Source organism: Xenopus tropicalis, chromosome 2 (assembly GCF_000004195.4).
Source record: "Xenopus tropicalis strain Nigerian chromosome 2, UCB_Xtro_10.0, whole genome shotgun sequence".
Taxonomy (NCBI): domain Eukaryota; kingdom Metazoa; phylum Chordata; class Amphibia; order Anura; family Pipidae; genus Xenopus; species Xenopus tropicalis.
This window is the reverse complement of record NC_030678.2, coordinates 140,594,360-140,619,150: the sequence shown is the minus strand read 5'-3', so window position 1 is coordinate 140,619,150 and position 24,791 is coordinate 140,594,360. Positions and strand designations below refer to the sequence as shown.

The 24,791-nt window shown below is 40.3% G+C and overlaps 1 protein-coding gene across 3 annotated transcripts in view; it reads right to left on the bottom strand.

Annotated features, from left to right (window-relative positions):
• Window positions 1-24,791, bottom strand: part of mbd6 (methyl-CpG binding domain protein 6) — a 53,361-nt gene that overhangs the window by 21,532 nt on the left and 7,038 nt on the right. Inside the window, exons 1-4 of one of the 3 annotated variants that reach the window (XM_018091055.2) lie at window positions 22,484-22,663; window positions 12,047-12,235; window positions 7,838-7,974; window positions 5,882-5,984 (exon numbers count right to left, since the gene is read on the bottom strand). In XM_018091055.2, coding sequence (XP_017946544.1) covers window positions 5,882-5,984; window positions 7,838-7,950 — 216 coding nt within the window. In that variant the 5' untranslated portion in view covers window positions 7,951-7,974; window positions 12,047-12,235; window positions 22,484-22,663. 3 annotated transcript variants of the gene reach the window in all.

Below are 24,791 nucleotides of genomic sequence, written 5' to 3'. Positions count from 1 at the left end.
GGAAGGGTTGTAAGTGACTTTTTTGATGACAGGTCTGCGGACCAGAGTTTGAGCCAGAGTGTGCGGCGAGCAGCTACCGAAAGGGCTGATGTTCGGCTAATTACCTGGGTCGCGTCAAGCGACGCCTCGCATATATAGTCATTGGCCTCCTTGATCTGTGAGGCTAAGTTAAGGAGGTCCTGTCTGTGCATACCGGAGCTGATCCCTTCCAGGAGGGATGCCGACCATGATTGGACAGCTCTGCTTACCCAGGCTGATGCTAAGACTGGATGGAGGGACTCTCCTGACGCGGTAAAAATGGACCTAAGAAATCCCTCCATTTTCTTGTCCACTGAGTCCTTAAAGGACGAGGCGTCGGGAACCGGTAGTGCAGTATTTTTGGACAGTCTAGATACAGGTGCGTCAACCGACGGTGGTAATGACCACTTGTCTAGTGCTTCCTGAACAAAGGGATATAGTCCGCCCTCTGCCTGGTCCGAAGAGATTTCCCCTTCGCTAAGGGATTGCTCTTCCCATGCGTGAGAGGGTACTGGTGAGTCTCCCTCACTGTCTTCCTCCGTAGGGAGGGGGGCCGGCCTTTTGGGGTGCTTTGTGCGGGGGTCCCCTGAACCCTGGTCTAGTTTGTCTAGGAGTTTATCTAGGCATGCTGCCAGTTTGGGAATGCCTGTAGATAATTGTAATGCCCATGTAGGAGGGTCCTGGCTGGGCATGGGTGGTTGTATGGGCACCTCAGGATTGGAAGTGGGAGGTGGGTCCCCACCCTGTGTATCTACTGAGGGGGCAGTGGGTTCCAGTGCCTGGGACGGTGCCTCTGCGGGTTGGCTGGTGCAGGAAGAGCATAATGGCTCGTTGCGGCCTGCTGGCAGTCGTTTACGGCACTTGGCGCAGGCTAGGTATTTAACTTTGGAGTGGGAGGCCCTGGAAAAGGGACCTTCTGGGATGCCCTCTGCCATATTGTGTAGGGTTAGTAATAATGGTACCCTTAGTGTGCCCAGTACTTAGCCCCACGATCTCCTAAGAGCTTCTCTTAAGTGCTACCCTCTATAGTGCAGCAGGTGCTGCTATTACCAGCTCCTGCCTCCCAGTAGTGCTGCGCAATCGTCTGACCCGTAGCGTGTGCGGTGCTCCTTTCCCCTTGTCCTCTCTCTGGTGCGCGACAGCCGGAAGTGCGCCTTGTTAGATGCGATACGCAACTTGGCGCGAAGTGAGGGAGAGAGAGGAAGCGGAAGTGCGGGAATCGGTTGCCGGTTCCGCCCCCTTGTGTGCGCGCGTGTCTTTGGCGCAAGTGAAGTGGAGCTTGAAATGGGTCAGTGAGGGAGAGGCAGGGCGCATAAGGAGTTAGGGCTTCAGATGCCACTCACCAATGTCTGCGCTGGGGATCTCTGCAGTATGCAGACAGGCAGCGTGCGTGTGCTGGGCAGCCCCCCATTCCATAGTGAGGCGCGGGTTTTTGGCTGTGTGGCTCGCTCAGAAGAGACTTATTAGCCCCTGCACCGCAATCCCACGTAGGGGGAAGCCACATAAGAGGCACTCCATGTAGGAGAGCTCTGGGTCGACCCCTGGTGCCAGGTAATGCTGGCCGTAGTAATCAATCAATGTGTGATAATGATGAGATCCTGTCTCCTTGAGAACACTGAAAAAACTGAGCCTTAGGCGCCTAGGCAGAGGGGTATAGCACTAGAGGGAGGAGCTTTTTCCTTACAGTGTCCTGCCTCCTAGTGGTGGAAGCTATACCCCATGGTCCCTGTGTCCCACAGACATAACAGAGAAATAGTGGTTTGGTGCATCCCTAATAAATACTAAACCCACTGTATTGGGAGTTTATCTGCTATGTAATCTGCACCTTTTGTACTTTTTCAGATTTTATAGCTGCCCCCATGTTTTACCAGTGCAGGTCATTCTATTTTAACTGCTTTAAAACACTTTAATGTTTTGGTGTTACTGCTCCTTTAACTGCATGGCACCTTTATAAGTCTAAAGGGGAATATAAACTCTACTATATTAGTATGAGTTGTCAGCCTTTTACTTTCCATTAACCCTTTAAATGCCAACGACGTGCGCCGTACGTCGTTTGGCAGATAAACATACTCTCTGCAGAAGCGGCATGTGTCGCTTCCGCAGAGAGCTTTAAAGCATGACAGCCCCCTGGGCAACGAGCCAGGGGGGCTGTCAGGCTGGCCCTGCAACGCGATCGTTGCAGGGCCTCCCCCCCAAGCAGCAGACGCATCGCATCGCGTCTGCTGCTTACTGCCGGCTTCCTGCTTCCTCCCTAGCCGCCGCCCACGCGAGTTCACGCGAGATGGAGGGCAGAACTGCAGCACCAGGACCAGGCAAACTTGAAGACAGGTAAGGGTGATTTTTTTTGCATTTATACACACTTACACACACAGCACACAATTTTACAGTTTTTTTTTTGTTTTTTTTTTTTGCACACTTATATACACCTATATACACCTATATACACCTATATGCACTCATATACACACTTACACACTGTCACACAACTTTTACACATGCACACACATGTATACACAAACACTTTTTTTAAAAAAAATTTCAATTTTTTTTACCACTTTGTTTTTAGTTTCTTTTCCTTAAAAACTGTTTATTATGACAGCGTGACTATTGGATAAGATATTCTGACCACTAATTACGCTGTTGTGTGACTTATTTTGTTGTTTCACTAATTTATTGCATTTTTATCCCTGTATTAGTATTCCTGATCTGTTTTTAGCATAGCTTTGCCATGTGTAACTTTGGTGTAGAAAAATAACTTTATCTATTTTGAATTCCTCAGAATGTGTATGTTCTAAAAATATATGGTTTCTGGGTTTTTCTGTATAGTTAGGGGGGGTTACAGCACATAATACACTGACAGGGGGCTCTGTGTGCAAAAGCTGAGTTGGCAGGCTAGAAATCCTTATGCGCTATTTTCATTTTGGGGTCAGTACACACCACAGACTTTGGTATATCTATGCGTACTGGGCATCAAACTGTTCAGTAGGCCTCTGGTGTTCCTATTGGGGGTGATTTGCCTTTGTACGCAAGAAATTGTGTGAGATAAATGTGGCAAATCACAACATTTTTAGGCGATTTTCTGAAATGTCATAAAAACCACTAACTTTAGGAAAGCTTTGCGGCTTGGTACTTTGGTGTAGCAAGGACTCTTTACCCTTGTTAGATTTGTCAGAATGTGTACTTTCCAAAAATATATGGTTTTCTGGGTATTTCTGTATAGTTTGGGGGTGTTACAGCACATAATACGCTGACAGGGGGCTCTGTATGCAAAAGCTGAGTTGGCAGGCTAGAAATCCATATACGCTATTTTCATTTTGGGGTCAGTACACACCACAGACTTTGGTATATCTATGCATATTGGGCATCAAACTGTTCAGTAGACCTCTGGTGTTCCTATTGGGGGTGATTTGCCATTGTACGCAAGATATTGTGTGAGATAAATGCAGCAAACTGCAACATTTTTAGGCAATTTTCTGAAATATCATAAAAATCGGCAAACTTAGGAAAGCTTTGCGGCTTGGTACTTTGGAGTAAAAGGAAATGTGTACCCATTATCGATTCGAGGGAATGTGTACTTTCCAAAAATATATGGCTTTCTGGGGAGAGCGTACTTTTTTGTAGCATTATCCCACATAAAGGATGTAAATGTGTTTATTTTCTGAAATGACGCATCATATGGGGGTATGTTCCCATTGGGGCCCCTACATGCCACATATTTAGGTAAACCTATACATATTGGTCATCAAACTGTTCAGTGGACCCCTGGCGTTCAAATTTAGGGTGTTTTATCTTGGTACCTAATGCTATGTGGGAGATAAGATGCTGCAAAGTGGAAGCTTTGAGCGGATTTTTGGAAATGTCATCAAAATTGCTAACTTTCTAAATGCTTTGCGGCTTGGTAATTTGGAGTAGAAAGACACGGGTACCCATTTTAGATTCGGGGGAATGTGTACTTTCCAAAAATATATGACTTTCTGGGGTGAGTGTACTTTTTACTAGCTTTATCCCACATATAATGATGTAAATGTGTTGATTTTGCAGGAGCTGAAATGACAGAAATGATAGATCATAGGGGGGCATGTTCACATTGGGGCCCCTACATGCCACATACTTAGGTAAACCTATACATATTGGGCATCAAACTGTTCAGTGGACCCCTGGTGTTCAAATTTAGGGTGTTTTCTCTTGGTACCTAATGCTATGTGGGAGATAAGGTGCTGGAAACTGGAAGCTATGAAGGGATTTTTGGAAATTTCATCAAAATTTCTAACTTTCTAAATGCTTTGTGGCTTGGTACTTTGGAGTAGAAAGACACGGGTACTCATTTTAGATTCGGGGGAAATGTGTACTTTCCAAAAATATATGACTTTCTGGGGTGAGCGTACTTTTTACTAGCTTTATTCCACATATAATAATGTAAATGTGTTGATTTTGCAGGAGCTGAAATGACAGAAATGATAGATCACATGGGGGTATGTTCACATTTGGGCCCCTACATGCCACATCCTGGCATTCATATTTAGGGTGTTTTATTTGGTTACTTTATGACCTGTAGGAGATAAGATACTATAGACTTGAAGCTTTGAAGCAATTTTTTTAAAACTTTAAAAATTTTGATAAAAACCTATAACTTTAGGAAAGCATTGCAACTTGGTAGTTTGGAGTAGACAGACCATTGTGCCTACTCTGGATTCCCCAGAATCTGTTCTTTCCAGAAATGTGTAATTTTCTGGTATAAACCTTCTGTTAGTGGAAGTTTTGGCCTTGAAATCTAAAGTATGCAGCTTTGTGAAGCAGTGCTTTGGAAATTTGGTAGTGTACTGCTGGGAGTTTTTGACCTATACAAGTGAGAATTCTCCATAAAACTATATATATTTGGTATTGGCACATTCAGGAGACATGGGACTTTCCAAATCAGTTGTATTTTTGTGCATAAAATAATTTTTGTTTCTGGTATGTGTGTTTATATTATGAAAAATATGATTTTTTTTTAATTTTTAGACATTTGGAAGCCTATATCTTGTTACAGAATTGGAATTACACCAAAATTCTACCATATTTTGAAAGCTTAGTTTGTCCTGAAAAAAACAATATATTGTTTTCCTGGGTAAACTAAAAGTCCCCCGAGGAAAGGCCCCTAAAGTGAAACAGTGCAAAATGTTCAAATACTGTCTGGCAATACAAGTTCCGCTTTAACCAAAACGGCTGGCAGTGAAAGGGTTAAAGCAACACTGTGCTGAGGAATAGCAGATATTGTTTTTAGTGAACAAAGCATGGGTCTCCCATGCATAAAAGGCTGGTAACAGCAGACATTCCTTTATTTTTCAGTAGTCATTTGAGTGTCAACATTTCATTGAGCCCTATGTGTTTTTATTTCATATTGTTTCTGGAGATAAATATGCCTCTTTTCAATCATGTTTATATATATGATTATCCTGAATTATAGGCCATGAACATCTACAGGATAAGAGATAAAAAAAACAGGGCATATTCTCCTCTTTCAGCAGCATAATATATGGTCATGGCTATTTTGTATGTAACCAGGGTCGGCCCCGGCCACCTACCTGACCCCCTCCTACGAACAAAATATTTACAAGAAAGGCTTATAAACAAGTCAAAACAGGCATTTCCTCCATTCATTGAACATTGAAATATAAAAATGCAAGTTCTACTTTGGAAGACACTGTCCAGTCCGTGAATCAGTGCCTGCCAATTACGTCAAACAGGTAGCGGGTCCATATATGATACTTTAAACAGGGCAACTTAGAAAATCTTCCTTATTTGGAGTTGTACAGGTTTTGGCAAAAACCTTTACAATTTATTTTAATCAAATGTGTGCAAATCTAAATTAATTAATACTTACCTTATAGATGTTAAGAGGACACTCCAGGCCACATTTACAGGTTCCATCAGTCACTAAGTAGGCTCTTAACTGATCCATAGACGTAAGAACCGTTCCACTTGGACTGTAAAATAATCAGATGTGAAATTAACCACAAACATGCATAAAAAATAGAAGTAGTTTTTACTTGAACAATTCAAAACGCAACATATGACACAGTGCTGTAGAATAAATGTGTGTATACACTGTACATACAAATTACATACAACAATACAACAGATAACCAATACAAGAAGTAAAGAGGGCCTGCCCAAAAGAACTTACAGGGTAAATAAAGGTGGAACATTAGAAGAAAGACGCAAATTCTTTAAAAAAAATACAGCTATAGATAGGTAGGTAGATAGATAGGTTTTTACAAAGCACTAATTGGTTTATGCATTTACTGGTCACTGTGTAAAAGCAAATATCTTATTGGTCACTGGGCAAGCCATAAAGTGATCTGAAGCAGCAATGCTGTGCAAGCAAACTTAGGTCTACTACACACATGTTCTCATGATTCACTGTGGTTTTTTTAAGCCACAAATTAAGGTGGCCACACACGTGGCGATTTGGGATCTTTCGTGCGACCATCGGTCGCACAAAAGATTGTACAATCGGCCACTAACCGTTCAGGGCTGAAACGGCAGAAAAGGAGGTAGAAACAATAGGATTTCTACCTCCTTCTGCCGATTCAGCCCTGAAGGCAGATTTTGATCAGGCGCCTTCTATGGCGCCCGACTTGCCATACACACACCGAATATCGTACGAAACGAGGTTTTGTACGATATTATTGGTGCGTGTATGGCCAGCTTTAGGGTTGTGGGTTGCACTGTTATCTGTTCAGGCAATGGGCATGACCTGTGGTAAATTGTTTTTATCTGATGTTCATGTGCAAAAACATTTAAAATAAATTGACCTTAAACAATAGATTGACCTTAAAGTAAGCTGCTCTCATGTATTACAGTCATGTGAAAAAGCATGTACATCACATGTAAAGTTTCTTCCATTTTTAACACGTGGACATATCAATATATGTCCTTTATTGAAACAGTATATAAAAATAAAGGTTATGTAACTAAACAAAAAAAAACAAGGAAACACTGACTTTGCAATCAAAAAATAAACAGATGTGCCATTTACTTTTGTAGAAAAAGTACCTGGTAATGCCCATTTTGTCAGAAATAACCTTATGCAGGCATTTTTAATAACAGTCTAGCAGTCTCCGACATTAGCTTGGAGATTTTTTTTACCCCCACTCCTTTATGCATATTTTTAAGCTGTGATTTATCTGCACAGCCTGTTACAAATCCTAACCAAAGAATACAGAACAACAGAATTTAGATCCAGAATGTGGCTTGGCTATTCTGGAACACTCCATTTATTTTTTTGCCCATTCTTTAGTGGAATTACTGGAGTTTAGGGCAATTTTTAGGGTGACATTTAGGCTTTAAAAAGTTACTGTGAGGGGCATATTGCCTTACATGAGGCAAAGTTCTGTAAAAGGCCATTTAATTTGATATATCTGTTCGTTAAGTATTCTTTCTGGGGGTATAGTTTAAGCACACAAGAGTCAATTTTTTTTATCAGTGTCCAATAAATCTGCCAGTATAATAAACAAAAGGAAATCCACACCATGTTTTATAGACAGATGTATTTCCTGACTGGACAAAATCATGATTTAATAAGAGTAGTCACATATAGTAAAAGTTGCAGTGCGTCGCTTCCTTTGATGTGGGTGTTGGCTGTTGACACGTGTAGTTTTTTTTAATGCGTGTGTCATTCCCTTAATGCGTGCGTTAAAAGCCATTGCGAGCATCATAGAAAGTGACGCCCGCCAAATATTATCGCTCATCAAATTTTTCCATGCGCCAATGAATTCGCCCATCCCTAGTCACATATTAAAATAATTTAAGAGATCTTAAATCATCTGAAACATACCTGATATACACCACCATGCCTGGCTCCATTCTTCTCTGCCAGCCAATTGGTACTTGAACTGTTGGGGGCCCTCCATAGCTATCTCCTCCTCCACTCTCACTGCCACCATTCATTTTGCTCTCTCTGCTCTCTTATACCTTTTGGGACAAAGAAGACGTGAAGAAGTGCAAAATATGCATAGTATAAAAAGCCTGTAGTGTGCAACCTAAATTAAATCTCAATACAATGGCAATAGGGATTTTAGGCCAAAGTTATTAAGGAAATATTTAAAACTAGCTTAAGCCACACGCCTGGCATAAATATTTTATTACTGGGGGAAAGGTCCAAGGAATGACCCAAAGATGCAAGCTGTATATTCATACAGTATCACATAGCCAGTATCACAGAGAAAAACTGATGTTTCTCCACCAATATCGTTGATAAGAAGAATACGCTAGTGGATAATAGATGTGTTTTAATAATGATAAATTATAATAACAAAAGTACCATATCTGAAAACATTAGATATTATTATGGACTGGTGGTGTGTGGGTCAACAAAAAGCTGATCTGCACACCACCAAAACCACCTGTACTGGTGGGCCATCATTCTTTGTGCTAGTGCCACATGGGGTTGAATCTCTGCCTGTGGATAAATGCACTGTTATACCCACACTTTTTGGATTATCTACTTGCATGCCCTCATATGCCAAAGACTCTAATTGATAAGAGTGACTGAAAATAGTGCCTCTCTTTAAAATTTCAAAATTAAATACTAAAAAAAAATCCATTAAAAAATGCAATTTGTTATGGTATAACATTCAGGATACTTCTGGAGGAGTGTTGTTGACTAATGTGTTTTGAAAAAAAAAAAATGTTTTCCTGGGACAGAATACCTTTAACCCTTTCCCTGCCATGAACGTAGGTACTACGTCGTTTTAAAAAAAGCAGTTTCCTGCCAACGTCGTAGTACCTACATTCTTTTAGCCTAAGCCCCCAACCCCTTCGGCAACGAGCCGAGGGGGTTGGTCCTGCGATGCGATTGTCGCAGGACCATCCTACAAGCAGCAGATGTGATCGCATCACATCTGCTGCTTGTACTGCTTCCTACTTCCCCCCCCCCCAGCGCCGCCTCCCACCTACTTCCTCGACGACTGCAGGAAGGAGGAGCAGGGAACCGATCTGACAGGTAAGTGCGATTTTATTTTTATTTATACACACTTTTACACACACTTACATACATTTATATACATTTATACACACATACAACACAATTTAGCACAGGTTTTTTTTTTTTTTTTCCCACTTTGCACACCTATATACACTCATATACACTCATATACACACACTATCACACAACTTTTACATGTGCACATGTATAAACAAACTTTTTTTTTTTTTTTTCATTTTACTTCTTTTTTTTAAAATTTTATTTCCCCCAAAAACTGTTTATTTTGACAGCGTGACTATTGGATCAGATATTATGACCACTAATTATGCTGTCATGTGACTTATTTTGTTGTTTCATTGATTTGCACAATTTTTGTGGTTTTATTGAATTTTTATCCCTATATTAGTATTCCTGATCTGTTTTTAGCATAGCTTTGCCATGTGTAACTTTGGTGTAGAAAAATAACTTTACCTATTTTGAATTCATCAGAATGTGTACTTTCCAAAAATATATGGTTTTCTGGGGGTCCCTTTGTAGTTAGGGGGTCTTACGGTATATCTATGCATATAGGGCATCAAACTGTTCAGTAGGCCTCTGGTGTTCCTATTTGGGGTGACTTGCCTTTGTACACAAGAAATTGTGTGAGATAAATGCGGCAAACTGCAACATTTTTAGGCGATTTTCTGAAATGTCATAGAAACCAATAACTTTAGGAAAGCTTTGCAGATTGGTACTTTGGTATAGAAAGGACTCTTTACCCTTGTTGGATTTGTCAGAATGTGTACTTTCCAAAAATATATGGTTTTCTGGGGGTCTCTGTATAGTTAGGGGGTCTTACGGTAGATAATACGCTGTCAGGGGGCTCTGTGTGCAAAAGCTGAGTTGGCGAGAAATCCATATGCGCTATTTTCATTTTGGGTTCAGTACATACCACAGACTTTGGTATAACTATGCATATTGGGCATCAAACTGTTCAGTAGACCTCTGGTGTTCCTATTTGGGGTGATTTGCCATTGTATGCAAGAAATTGTGTGAGATAAATGCGGCAAACTGCAATATTTTTATGCGATTTTCTGAAATGTCATAAAAACCACTAGCTTTAGGAAAGCTTTGCAGATTGGTACTTTTGTGTAGAAAGGACTCTTTACCCATGTTAGATTTTTCAGAATGTGTACTTTCCAAAAATATAGGGTTTTTAGGGGTCACCCTACATTTCTGCAGCTTCTACCCCTCATAAAACTGCTGTGTGTTTATGAATTAGGTAAAGATACGCCATGAAATTAGTGTGCACAAGGTATATTTGGGGGTCTCTAAGTGCCATGTGCTTTGATAAACCTATGTACAGTGGCCATCAAACTGTTAAGTAGACCTCTGGGGTTCATATTTAGGGTGTTTTGTCTTGGTACCTAGTGACCTGTAAAAAATAAGATGCTGCATAGTGGAAGTTTTGAGGTGATTTTTGGAAATGCCATAAAAATCGTCAAACTTAGGAAAGCTTTGCGGCTTGGTACTTTGGAGTAGAAAGACATGGGTACCCATTTTAGATTTGGGGGAATATGTACTTTCCAAAAATATATGGCTTTCTGGGGTGAATTTACTTTTTACTAGCGTTATCCCACATATAATGATGTAAATGTTGATTTTGCAGAAGCTGAAATGACAGAAATAACAGTACATATGGGGGTATATTCACATTGGGGCCCCTACATGCCACTTACTTAGGTAAACCTATACATATTGTGTATCAAACTGTTCAGTGGACCCCTGGCATTCATATTTAGGGTGTTTTATTTGGTTACTTTATGACCTTTAGGAGTTAAGATACTATAGACTGGAAGCTTTGAAGTGATTTTTAAAAAAATTCACAAATTTTGATAAAACCAATAACTTTAGGAAAGCATTGTGACTTGATAGTTTGGAGTAGACAGACAGCTGTGCCTATTCTGGATTTTCCAGAATCTGTTCTTTCTAAAAATGTAGAATTTTCTGGGATAAAAACTTAGCGGAATTTTTGGCCTTGAAATCTAAAGTATGCAGCTTTCTGAAGCAGTGCTTTGGAAATTTGGTAGTGTACTGCTGGGAGTTTTTGACCTATACAAGTGAGAAATCTCCATAAAACTATATATATTTGGTATTGGCACGTTCGTTTTTTTTTTAGACATTTAGAAGCCTATATCTTGTTACAAAATTGGAATTACACAAAAATTCTACCATATTTTGAAAGCTTAGGTTGTCCTGAAAAAAACGATATATTGTTTTCCTGGGTAAACTAAAAGTCCCCCCGAGGAAAGGCCCCTAAAGTGCAAAATGTTCAAAAACTGTCTGGCAGTAGAAGTTCCGCTTTGTCCAAAACGGCTGGCAGTGAAAGGGTTAAAAGAAGGCAGACAGCTAAAATCTGCATGTGTAAGTAAGGCAGCAATTCCAGGACCCAATATGCTTCAGATGGCACTTAACCATTCCAAAGCACTTTATTTTGTGGACCACAGCTGGTTTAATTTGCAAACCGGACCGGACATAGATTGAAATGGGCAGTTCTAATGCTGGTTCGTTCCCATAGGAAAAAACAAGCAGCTTCCAAATTTTCTGTAATGCCTGGGATAAGGGTCTGTTCAGGCTGCTCTATCCTTGAAAACACAGCAATTTGGAAACAAAATAAGTGCTATTCTCAAGATACCAAATTCGGGTACTACTATACAACGAATTCCCATTAACCCCCTCTTTCATTTACAATGTTTGATGTGGAGGTAACATCACACATGGGTTAGATGCCCACAAAAAATAAAGGAAAGGGTGATGTTAGTCAGGGTGCTTTCTGTGGGCTGATGTTTGAATGTCAGATTGTCAAAGCTGATCCTCTGGAGCAACTCAAGAGAGATCCAGCTTGCTCTTTCCTATAGTATTATGGTGCCAGTAGGGAGTCTTTTGGCAGTTTTTAACAGTGAAACCTGGTGAAAAATGTCACTCATCACTACAAGAAAACCATAGCAACCTATGAGCAGGTATTCACCTGTTGCTAGATCTGATCTGCACCTTTAATTACATTATTCTAAATGAGCTTACCTGCTCATCGCGGCATAGAATGAGCGTTAGGTCTCCATTTCATCCTCACTGCCTTGCATGGTGCAATGACAGCTTATCAGGTTCCCAAGGTGGGAAGAGGCAGTGAATGGTAGTGATCAGCTTCTCCTGGAAGACTCCCTTGAAGTTGTAAGACAACATCCACTTGGGGTCTCTAAGAATCCATAATACCTGGGACAAGAAAATAGCTATTAATTCACCATTTTACAATTGCAACCTTAACTTAAAATTTGCCATGCCAAATTTGCAAAAGAAACAAAACAGGAGTGCCAGGTCCATTATGACTTTATTACAAATACTTGGCTCACCAACTTTTAAGGTACTTAATATATTGCAATGTTTGTTTTAAAAAAAAAAGGGGGGGTGTCAATATATAACAAACTGTATAACCCCAAAATATTCACCTTTTTCAAAATTAATCAATAAACAACTGCCAGTATCATCACTGGCAGCATAATACCTTACTTCTTGCAGAAACATTTAGGAAAAGAGAGGGTATTCCTTCCCCACTGGATTCGTTTCAGCAACATGATAAGCAGGACAGGCTGGAAGTTACAAACCAGTTTGCCAGACATAACAAGGTTGTAACCTAGGACTGTCTGCTACCCTACTGGGCTCTTAATGATAATGGAGAAGAGTGTCTGTGTCTGCTTTTTAAGCACCCAAACTTACAGACAGAGAAGAGTCAGAGAAAAGGTGAGGGAGCGGGAAAATAAACTCACCCTCCATTCTCTCCCCTCCAACCAGATGAAATAATCAAGACAAAGAGCCTGCCAGCCAGTAAATTGATATTTATTACCCTCAGGAAGAATAGTGACCATCACCAGACAGAGAAAAGGAATGTGTGGGTGGGGTACATGGAAAGCATTGCACTTACTCTTCAATAGCCTACAGAAAGAAATTATCAGTACCAAGGTCTGGGTTTCTGCAACGTAATCAAGGAGTAAATGAACCTTTAATAAACACCAGAACCATTCCTTATTTTGTCTCTGTGCTAAAGAGAAACCCAGGGCATTTAGTGCACTCTTCCCTTTACAGCTTGCAACTTGAACTATCAACCAAGATAGAACCAACAATGAGGTACAAAAGGGAGTGAATGAAAAATTGTGCATGGCTTGGCTTATTGCCTGTGCCAATTAAAGGGAACATTTTCTATGATGTAGTGATAACAGTTTCTAACATTAACATTTCCTAATAGGCAGTAACAAACTATATACATATTTCCTCAATATCACCAGATATGAATTCTATTTTATATTATAAAGCAATTACAGACCACTGGCTTGTTTTACCCTCACTACTTCCCCTTATTCTCTATGCAATAAAGAGAGTTTGATTATAAAGCGATGAGTTCTGTATAAATATAAGTTGCCTGTCTAATTAAAAAAAATGTGTTGAATGAAGATAGGCTGGTTTACCTATTTTTGTTCTCTACGAACTAAACAGGGAGATTAATACTACTCCATGTTTGGTACATGCAAGGTAGAAAATTAGATTTCCCATACATAGCCCCCTCCCATACCAATTTGTTTGTTTGGAATTGGTTTTGTTAGCAGGAGCCATTAACTACCAAGGAACAAACATGGAGTAGCTTTAATTTAATAACTTCCGGTTTAGCTCAAGTAATTATAAAAACTTTTCATAATTTAAACAATTGGCCAAAAAGTTCATACCCTATTTTCTGAATTCATGTTGAACAAGTGAGTATACCTGCCTACCTTTAATAAAACACATTTCAGGAGAAGGTGAAATGCATGTTGGAGTAATTTGGAAAATCCATCTAACCCAGAGATTCTGAACAGGCCTGGGGTGGACCTCTTCATAGGAAATGATTTATATTCCATGCTCTAGACCAAGCAATATGGAAAAAGTGTACAGGAAAGAATGGGACAGAGAAACCACAATGGAAAAGCTTTAAGGAAGATATGGAAACCGGAGGGATGCAAGTGGAAATACAAAATGTGAAACAATAAGCAAACTGAACAGAAAAAGAGCATATGGGGGGGGGGGGGGTACAATGTAAAATTGCTAGAGACAAAAGTGAAATAGCGAATAAGAGAAAAAAACAGAAGAGTTCATTTAATGAAAAAATTAATCATAACAGGGAAAGAGGATGGGGAGAGTGTAAAAGGATAGACGTTTTTAAATTAGGGAGAAGAAACTCAATGGTGCCCCATTTCTCCCTAGTGGACCAGTACCAAATATGCATCTTCTAAACAGTTTGGTGCCAAATATGCATAGGATACCAAAGTATGTTGGATATAGAGACTCCAGAATAAAAACAGGGCAATTTAATATTATTAGCTGCCACACCATCTACTTCAAAACACAAAACCTGTGTTTTGTGTGTCATAAAAGAGTAATGAGTAAGCTGACCGCAGAAAACCATGTATTTTTAAAACTTAAAACATTCTGAATTCAAAATGGGTAAATATGCATATATAGTGCTGGACATTTTTAATATTCTCATAGTTAGCATTTTACATTGCAAGATGCCTCCATGACTGCATTATTTAAATTTGTATTTTTTTACTTGAGTGGGGTTTTTCATATGTATTAGTAAAAAGTACATTTAGTTTTCTAAACAGAAATTATTGGCTATGGTTGAATACACAAGTAAATACAACCAGCTGGCAAAAGGTACAAAATACTACTGCATGCCTGTAGCAATTAATCATTATATAACTAATACTCAGGACTGAAACAAATCTTATTCTAAAACAACAGAACCTTATTCTGAGAGATCTTGCCATTATGGAAACTATGATCTGAAACAGTGTTCAACTGGAAAACATTGTGGAACACAGCACTAACATATTAGAAATGATTTAAAACAATATTGTAAATCCTCTGGCAATGCTAACACCTGGTCCTTTCTGGACTTCTGGGGTTAAAATGTACTGTTGATCATCAGTGTTCTAAAATTATATCGCAAGCTAAAGGTCACAATTCTCATATCTGATTGGATCAACAGCACACACCATGCTTTGTTAAAAATAAAGTAGCTGCTTGGTATATATTGCTTTATTCAATCCTATAGCACTTCTATTTCATGCAGATAATTCAGTTTGATAAACAGCTGTAATCAAGTTCAGAAAAAGACTAAAAAAAATAACACTATTGCACAATCAATATTAATGTATATATATATATATATATATATATATATATATATATATATATATATATATATATATATATATATATATATATATGTATCTTACAATATCAAATAGATTACAAAAACCCTCATAACTTTGGGAATAAACTGAATCACCGAATCCACTATTTTGGGATCCAGCTGAACCCCAAATCCTAATTTGCACATGCATATTAGGTCATGGAGGGGCTAAGGAGAACAATGCTGTCTGTATACAGTTAAAAATTCTCAACTTCTATGTTTATGTGACATGATTTAAAGTTTTCGGTTCAGCCAGGGACGTGGGCCTGATTCGGATCCTGTTGAAGAAGGCTCAATCTTGGCCAAATTGAAGATCTGGTGCATCCCTAAACTAAGCATTAAGCAATTTACATTAATTTTTTTATACAAATTGGTGAGCTAATTTATGATGCTAAAAAAGGCTACATGGACAACTGAACTAGCTGCAAGAAAATAATTTGCATAGTCAAATTCTGCCTTAGGGCTCTGGCACACGGGGAGATTAGTCACCCACGACAAATCTCCCTTGTCACGGGCAACTAATCTCCCTGAACTACCATCCCATCGGCGAAAATGTAAGTCGACAGTGGGATGGCACACGCTGCGCAGGCGATTTCGCAAATCGCCGAAATTGCCTCGCGACTTACATTTTCGCCAGTGGGATGGTAGTTCGGGGAGATTAGTCGCCCGTGACAAGGGAGATTTGTCGCGTGCGAATGATCTCCCGTGTGCAAGAGCCCTTAGAAGGGAATAATCAGATAAATCCTGTTGCAGTCAGCAACCCATTCAGGAGAATTTAAAAACAAGTGTATAAATTTAACTTGAATGTAAGCCTATTTAGTAGAACTGTAATCACAATGTGGCCCCTCTGCACAGTGGCCCTCATGAGACTATCTACATAGCCTCCCAGAGGCCACCATAGACACATGCCCACAGATGCCAATATAGAAAACAAAGCAGGCTTTTCTGTGGTCTTAAAGAGATACTGACACCAGAATTTTTTGTAACTATTATGACATATGTATTTGCAAACTCTTTATAGTTTTGACTTAAAAGTATTTGCCTAATCCTTTATGTTTCTCTATAAGGGGGCGGCCACATTTTCGCAGCAGTAGGCAGTTAGCATTAGAAGCTATAACTGGCTGAGAAGGGAGTCAGGTTGGCGAGACAGTCAGGTTTGGGAACTTCAAGTAACAAATACTTACAAAAGTAGCCCTATCAGCGAAAAAATGATCAACGTGACCTATAGGTAACTTTTAGTGTACATTCATATTTTGAAGATTAGTTTTCTAGTGTCAGTATCGCATAATTGTGATAGCGTTACCAAGCACGCCAGCAAACTTTCCTAGACAGAATCATGGGGAATACTGCAGTATAAAATAGCAAAATAGCTTTTTAAAGACAGTGTCTATTACAGAACTGGATTAGATTTGGACAATTAACATTTTTAGCAAAACAAGCTGTAAATAAGGAGTTATGCTTCTCAAAATGCAAATAACTTTAATAGCACATCACAAAGAATATTTTTTTTGTTTTCTTATTTTCTACCCATTTTTGTAAGTTTTTAAAATGAATTTTGAATTTGCTTTTCCTCCACTCCTGTTTGCAAGTAGCAGCTTGTTATGACAGATGATTGACTTTCTAAATGGTTACAATGTTGGCTGATCAATTTCTCAGCAGCAACAGTTTCAAGAAGGAAAGGTAAAAATGAGTGGTGGGTGCCAAATGTTAGGCATCCCCCAGTGATTGTAATCGCTTACCTGAAACCCCTGGCATTGGCCAGGCTCCTGTTAGGAGAAGACTGCAATAGCCAGGGGTTAAATGACAAGAAAAGTGCAAGAGTTGATCTCCATGAAGATCATACCTTCGGTGGTGTCATCCTTTCAATTAAGAGTGCTCTGCTTTAACCAGTTTGCCTAATCAGCAGCCTTATAGTAGAAAAAAGTGATACGTTCCATAAAAGAAATATCCAGAATTCAAACCTCCCACACCAAGACCCATTTAAATGTGCAGTCGATGAGACCATCAGGCAGCACATGATGCTCATTTAAAATTACGGGTGAGTGCGCTTTAAAGGATGGCAAATCATCACTCAAAGCCCGCCCACCACTACACACGAACCAACAGAAACTCAACAAGATGGTTGCTATGGTGACGTGCAAACTAAAAGGGTAGAGCATCTTTATCCGATATTCTACAGGCACCTTTGGGAAGAAAAGAGTCAGGACACTTGCGCAATGTTGCTTGTATGCTGCTGTTTGGGAATGTAAAAGAGCGCACAGCAAACTGTGAGGCACAAGTGAGTGGGAAAGGGAAATTCCAAACATGCACTGTCCATCTAGTTGGTTGCCTTTTATGACATAGGTGCTTAAAAGTTGGCAGATGCAACAGACTTTAGAAAAGGAAAAGTCCATGGCGATGTCTATTCTGGTACATGTGAAAATTAACCTAGTGATCTGGGAGAGCAAGGTAGTACTAATTCAATGATGATGAATATGAAAAAAGGGTTTCCTTAATGCAGGTGAGTGATCCTCTTCCTTCTCCTTTTGACAAGATCCCAGGGCCAGTGCATGCGCAGTTGAGCAGAAAGACGGCTTTTGTTAAAGTTGGTACTTTCACCTCACTGCACATGCGCCAAGACCAAAGAAGGAAGAGGATCGCCTTGTCGCTGGTGCAGTTTTCTCCTAACAGAAGCACCGGCCGGGGTTTCAGGCAAGCAAATAAAATCACCCCAGTGACTGTAACTTTCCTTCTCCTTTAAGTAGTCTGTCAAAGACCAAGTTTTTATTCTGCACATACACATTTAGTTCATCCTGGCTGAGGATCATACTGTGCCACTGCAGTAAACATTACTTCCTTGCTGCACAGGCCTTACATCTCAGCCAAAGTCCTTAAAGGAAATCTAAACCCTAAAAATAAAAATGCCATATTTTATATACTGAACTTATTGCACCAGCCTAAACTCTGAACATCTCAATAGCAGCAATGACATGCTCAATGAGCTCTGGGCAGCTGCTGAGAGGCTTAGCTTAGGGGTCGTGGCATATTATCCAGTAGAAAATGAGACTGGCCTGTCATATAAGCTGATTAACAAATTCTGATGCTAATTACACTGGTTTAAGAGCTACCATGTAATGTAAATCTGAATACATCATCTATCTGCCATATATTGTAATATTTGGGGTGAAGACATACAGGCCAAACAATCGAATTCTAACGGCGGCAATGGCACAGTCGGTTCGGGGACCGCATCAACGAGCTGAAGTGGTCCCCGATCCGACTGAATCTTTTAACCTGCCCGATCGATATCTGGACAATTTCAGGCCAGATATCGGTTGGGTATGGCCGTAGTTTCTGCCCCTACACGGGCCGATAAGCTGCCGAATCGATCCAAGGGGCCGATATAGGCAGCTACAATCGGCCCGTGTATGGCCACCTTAAGGCAGGGAATTTTCTGGAATTAAGTAGCCGTGACAAGTAGCTGCTACTAAGTAGGTCTTGTGCGTCTTTGCCCTTATACTTTGTTTATACAGTATATTGTGCGTCGGTCCCGAAGCTCAGTAAGTGAAGGTAGCACAGAGCATGTGCAGGGAACCAGTAGAAAAGAAGATGGGGGCTACTGGGGCATCTCTGGAGGCACAGATCTTGCCTGCTAAAGGGCTAGGGTTGCCATGGGCTGGTACAGAAGCCTAAAACAAAGTACTACATTTCTAGGCTACTTCTTAGTTCTCCCTACATTCAGCCAAAAAAATAGGCTAAATGGAAAATTACATTGAACATGCTGCAAGAAAATAATTTGAACATTAAAATTCTGCCTATTAAGGGTAGTGACTAGGGGTCAGGCAGGCAAAATTTAGATAAATCCTGTAAAAATTAGCGAAATCCTTGCACCTTGGCTGGGCTCGGCACAAATTGAGAAGTAGTGAGTTTGGGTGGGTGTAGGTAACCTGTGACCTACCTTACTGCAATTATATGGGAATAAGGAAAATAATAATTGCTAAAGTAAATTTAGAACATAAAAAGCAAGTGGAATATGTGATAAGATATGTGAAGGCAAGTTGGTCCCTTTAATTAGAAAAGTAAGACAGTCATGGTTTGGTAAAGGGCAGGGTTCTCCAGCAGTACATGTGTCTTTCCTAATAAGAACAGCCATACAGCCTGTGGCAGCAGTTGTTGAACTTTTCAAGTTGAAGGCCCACTTGAAGGTTTAACCTTTGGCCAGGGTACCCTTTGAAGAAAAACCTATGGTCAAAGTCCCTTTAAGCTCCTGAAATATAGGAAAGTTATCAGTCATTCAGCCATTGTTTCAAAGGTGCTATCTCCTTAAGGAGAGGAGCTTTACTAGAGATGTTGTGATTGGTGCTGAAAGGGCACCTGGAGTAAAGATGGCCATACACGCACCGATAATATCGTACGAAACCTCGGTGTGTGTATGGCAAGTCGGTGAGTCGACTGATATCGCAGGAGGCTGCTGATATCGGTCAACTCACCGATCGGGCGGGTTAAAAGATTTTGATCGGGTGCCATAGAAGGCGCCTAAGCAAAATCTGCCTTCAGGGCTGAATTGGCAGAAGGAGGTAGAAATCCTATTGTTTCTACCTTCTTATCTGCCGTTTCAGCCCTGAACGTTAGTGGCGTATTGAACAATCTTTTGTGCGGTCGCACAAAAGATCGAAAAACACCACGTGTGTGGCCACCTTAAGAAAGCAGTACATGCAATCATTAGTACCATACTACTTATAACAAACTGTATCGGAACTGATAACAGAGCAATCTCATTTTGATAATGTCAAAAAAGGGAAAGTTGTGCTCACCACTAAACGATTGAGGTGGGTGCAATGAGGCTGTGACCACAAAATTCATACAGACAACATCAAGAGGTCCTTTGCACCATTTTCATATATATATATATATATATATATATATATATATATATATATATATGGAGCAGCGTAAATTGATGGCGCTATATAAATAATAATTATATATAGAACATTAAGACATTCTGTGCATTAAGTTACTAACAAAACAGGGATTGTTTGCCCATATATTGCAATGTATACAAGCTGGTAAGCTACGTCATTTCCAGTCTGGGAGAATTTTGATAATGTCAACAAAATTCTGTGCAGGGACACGCATCTTTTTAAGTGATAAATAACCATGACCACTGAAAGTGAAAATCCTGTCAGTCAGTGAGACTGGCAAAAGGCTAAACCAGATTTAGTGGATCAGATTTTATCAGATTCACAAAATCTCATCATGCAACAGTACAAGATTTTGTAGGAATCCTACAAAATCTGATCCCCACAGCTGTAATGCAAGTCGAATTAGACAAAATCAGATGGTGTCTTTTGTTCATGGGCCTACATCCTAGTCAATATAATTCAATGAGAGGAAAAAAAAAAAAAAAGTCTGTCAGACACCATGAGATTTTACCTTGTCAGATGCAGCATGCAATGTTCACATCCAACAGGTGTGTTGTGTTCCATAGCAAATGTTCCATGTAGTTTACACATCAAAGTACCATTATATTTTGACCCATGCGACTAAATCCGACTTGCAGGATGCAATATGTCGATCCAACACCATCCTACAAAAGCTCCAGTGTAGCTCACAAGTAGACTGTCATCAGTGGCTACATTTTATTAGCCCATCTAATGCAACCTCCCCAAGGGCCCGATTGGTAAAAACTGGCCAATCCATGGAAATCAGCAACTGAGGTCATGCACAAAAATGTATGACTTATTTACACAATTGTTCCATAGTTCAAAGGGTAACCATTATTCCAAATGCTACTATTTTATAATGTGCCGCCTGGCAGTATCAGGTACTTGGGTGAAAATAACGTCTCAACAAGATGAAACCTTAATTAGTTCTGTGCTCAACAGATATGTAATGCAAGGCTGGAATAAGTGGCCCGACACCCTACTCTTTATTTACCCTTTAAACTGTTCTGGTTTCAACAAGTTTTGTGCACACAGAAAGATGATAAAGTGCACTCACAAAACACTAGCTGCCCATGTAGTAAGTCAGTCATTTTTAGCCTTACATCCTAATTCTGCATGAGCATAGTAAACAGTTTATCATGGCAAAATGTGAATATTCAGTGACTGAATATTATAAGAAAAGCAAACTAACAGTTCTTTACAAGCATTCCTACCATACAGGAACAAGTAGCTGGAATAGCTAAAAACCAATAAATAGTTGACGTCCACTTCCTTGGTGGACTGCGGTGGTTCTTTATTTTACACAAACTGAACTTTTTGGTTTATTTAGGTTTCAACAAGATCTAAATAGGGTCCCTCGTAATGACTGCAGAACTACAATACCCATAGTCCTCAGTAGCTTGCAACTGCAGAATGAAGCAAGAACAAGGCCCTTCCCCCAACACCTGAAATCTTGAGACATGCTCCTCTTTGGGGTAACGACAGACACCAGCTGCTACTTTTGTTGAACACACATAAACACCAAATGCTATGTGGAAATACCGTGACTGGGTAAGAAAAGAAAAGGGTGACTAAGATCTTCAGTGCATGAATGTGATGAACATACAAGGAATATTAATCATGCCGTAGCACAAGTCTGAATAAAAAACCCAATATCACCTCCCCAGACTTGGCTGATCACACAGAGCACACATTTTGTTTGCAGATGCGCCAAACAGGATGTTTACGGGCAGGAACACAGCCTGCAGCCCTCCAGCTGTTCTTCAGCTACATATCCCCTCATCCTCCCAGCAACTTTACTTGTCAATGGAAGTTGTAGTTCAATGCAGCTGAAGGATCACAGGTTGGACAGCAGACAGCCACCCCTAGAAAGAAGCCTTCCTCCCACAGGGGATACAATACAGACATCAGCCCATGTCAGGGCCAAGGCACATATCCCACTGAATTGATACAATTTAATAAACAAAACAGCTTCCTGGAAAGAACAAGGTAGAAGCCCAGGGAGTTGCATTGCTGTCAGTAACTACGATCATTCATTCCTGAGGAGACTAAAAACTATAGGTTTGTGGTTAAATAATAGTGCTTTGACTTTACATTGCCACAATAACAGCTCTGTCACTGCAGTATCCAATGGCAGACAAATATGATTCCACCAGATGCAAAAAATACCAAAATACCAAGTTTTTGAGAAAAACACTATGATTTTTTTTGAGCGGAAATCTGTCATTTTTTAATAATTAATAATGATACGAGCAGAAAAAAACAAAGTCAGTGCTGTGGCTTTAGCCTTATATATACATAAACAGTGCATACCGCCCAACAGTCCCGCTTTTCGCGGGACAGTTCCGCTTCTCATAACACAGCCCGCAGTCCCGGATCGCTGCTTAAACGTCCCGCAACGCCGTTAATATTCAGCTCCCTGGCTCCTGCCGGACAGCTAATCCCGACGTCACAAACTCTCATCTCGCGGGATCGTGACGTCACAAAAACACGTATATAAGCGCCGTGACGCTGTACGTAGCCACCCTGGGGGAGTTACGGAGCGCTTATAGTGTTGTGCAAACATATGCCGCCAGTAAGACGGTAGCGTGTCTAGAACGCGATAGGCCGAGCTGCCCGCTAGCAATCGTTTTTTCTTCTACTAGTAACTCCTACTTTTGTCAGTGAAAAAAATACATTTTTGTGTGTTGGTAGGTAGTCATGGTCACTGTCATCACAGCCTCCGCTCACACGTTATTTATAACATATACTCAAAGCCTCTTCTCACGATATATTTTTTTGGGTGACTAGAGGAAGGTAATTATTTTTGTGCTCTAAGGGTCCCGTTCAATTCAGCAAAAGTAATATTCAATTATCAGGCCATGGCATTAGGGCTTTAGTGCGAATTACTGCAAAAAAAGGGCCAATTTTCCAGGGAACAATAAAACAATCACTTTCTACCTCATTTCCTGCGCCCAATACATGACCAACGGTACAATTCATTTTATTTCCTACTCAGAGCCCTCACCAAGGAACAACACTTTTTAGTGGTTGTCAATCATACTAAATCGGCACCTCTGCTAGCAATTTGATTAATAAAATGTGATTTTTGTACATACTAGGGTCTGCTGAAATCAAATTAGTTTTTTGTTAAAGCACATCAACAATTAAGGTACAAGAAAGGCTAATTTAGGACAATGCAATTAATCAAATTGACAAAAGTTATCTTGAGTTTTCAGGGGTTTTTCACAGTGGCATCAGAGGGTCCAAATTTTTCTGTGAGAACTATGAAAAGATTTTGGAAGAAAACAAGGGCTTATTTAAGAGAATAAAATGGATAAAAAGAAGAAGACAATGGGTGCAATTGGGCTAAAGTAATCTTAAAGGGGGAGAAAAGGTAAAAACTAAGTAAGCTTAATCAGAAAGGTCTATGTAAATACAGCCATAAGCACTCACAGAAACGCTGCACTTTAAAGAAACAAAGGATTTCTTGTCTAGATTTTTGTAAACATTTTCTTCAGTATCAGACTTCCTCTCTCAGAAAAATCCTTCATTCCTGGGGCCAGAGTTTGCACACTCTCTCCTCTCTCCCTTCTGCTCCCCCCTCCCATAAGAATTTATAAAACTCATTCCCCCTTCTTTAGGAATGTGTAATCTGAGCTACCAACAGCTAGAGCTGCAAGCAAGAAGCTACAAAGACCAAGCTAAAATGGCAGCTGCTATCTTAAACAAACAGGGAGCTTCTAGGGCTCTTTACTCAGGTATGGTAAAGCTTTCTTCCTGAACTGAACACTTCCTGTTCAGTTCCCTCATCAAACTCACAAACTGGCTCCTGCTGCCTCCAGGCATGTGCAGAAGGCTCTCCAATTCGACTACAGTAGTCAAAGTGATGAGAGAACTGAACAGGAAGTGGGGGCGTGGCTTCACTCTGCACAAGGAAGCAAGGGAAACAATCAACTTCTAACTGAGGAGTCAGGTCAGACAGAATGCTGAGACAAAGGTATGTAATTCTAGAGGCTGTTTAGAGTAATTTTACTGATAGAAAAAAAAAAGGTTTACTTATTTTTTAAGGCCTAAACTAGGTATAGACAGAAATGGCTACTGGTGTATTATTGGCCACTGTGTGGCCCTTTTCTGGTATCACATATCCACTGCTTGCCTCTGTCCCTTCACACTCCAGTGAATCCTTTACTTAATACTTTACTCAGACAAGCTCCCAGTCAGGACCTAAATGCTCCTCCCCTGGTTGTGGAAGTACCTCACGTGCACAGCTGTGCATGATGTCATTTCCAGTGAAAGTGACATCATTACGTAAAGGTCCTCAGGTGCCTTTATATAAATATGGCTCTATTCCCAATATAGGAAGAGGTCACACTAAAGGTGGCCATACATGGACCGATTCTAGCTGCCGATATCGGTCCTTTAGACGACAGGCCTGCCGACTGACATCTGGCCTGAAATCGGGCAGGTTTGATTTTTTTGTTGGATTGGGGACCGCATTGGCTGGTTGATGCGGCCCCCAAACCGAATGCACCTATACCCGCCAATCTAATTTTATCGTTTGACCCCAGGGCCAAGCAAGCGGATTTTACCGTCTATGGCCACCTTTAGTTAGTGCTAGATCTTCCCAATCAGGAAATGC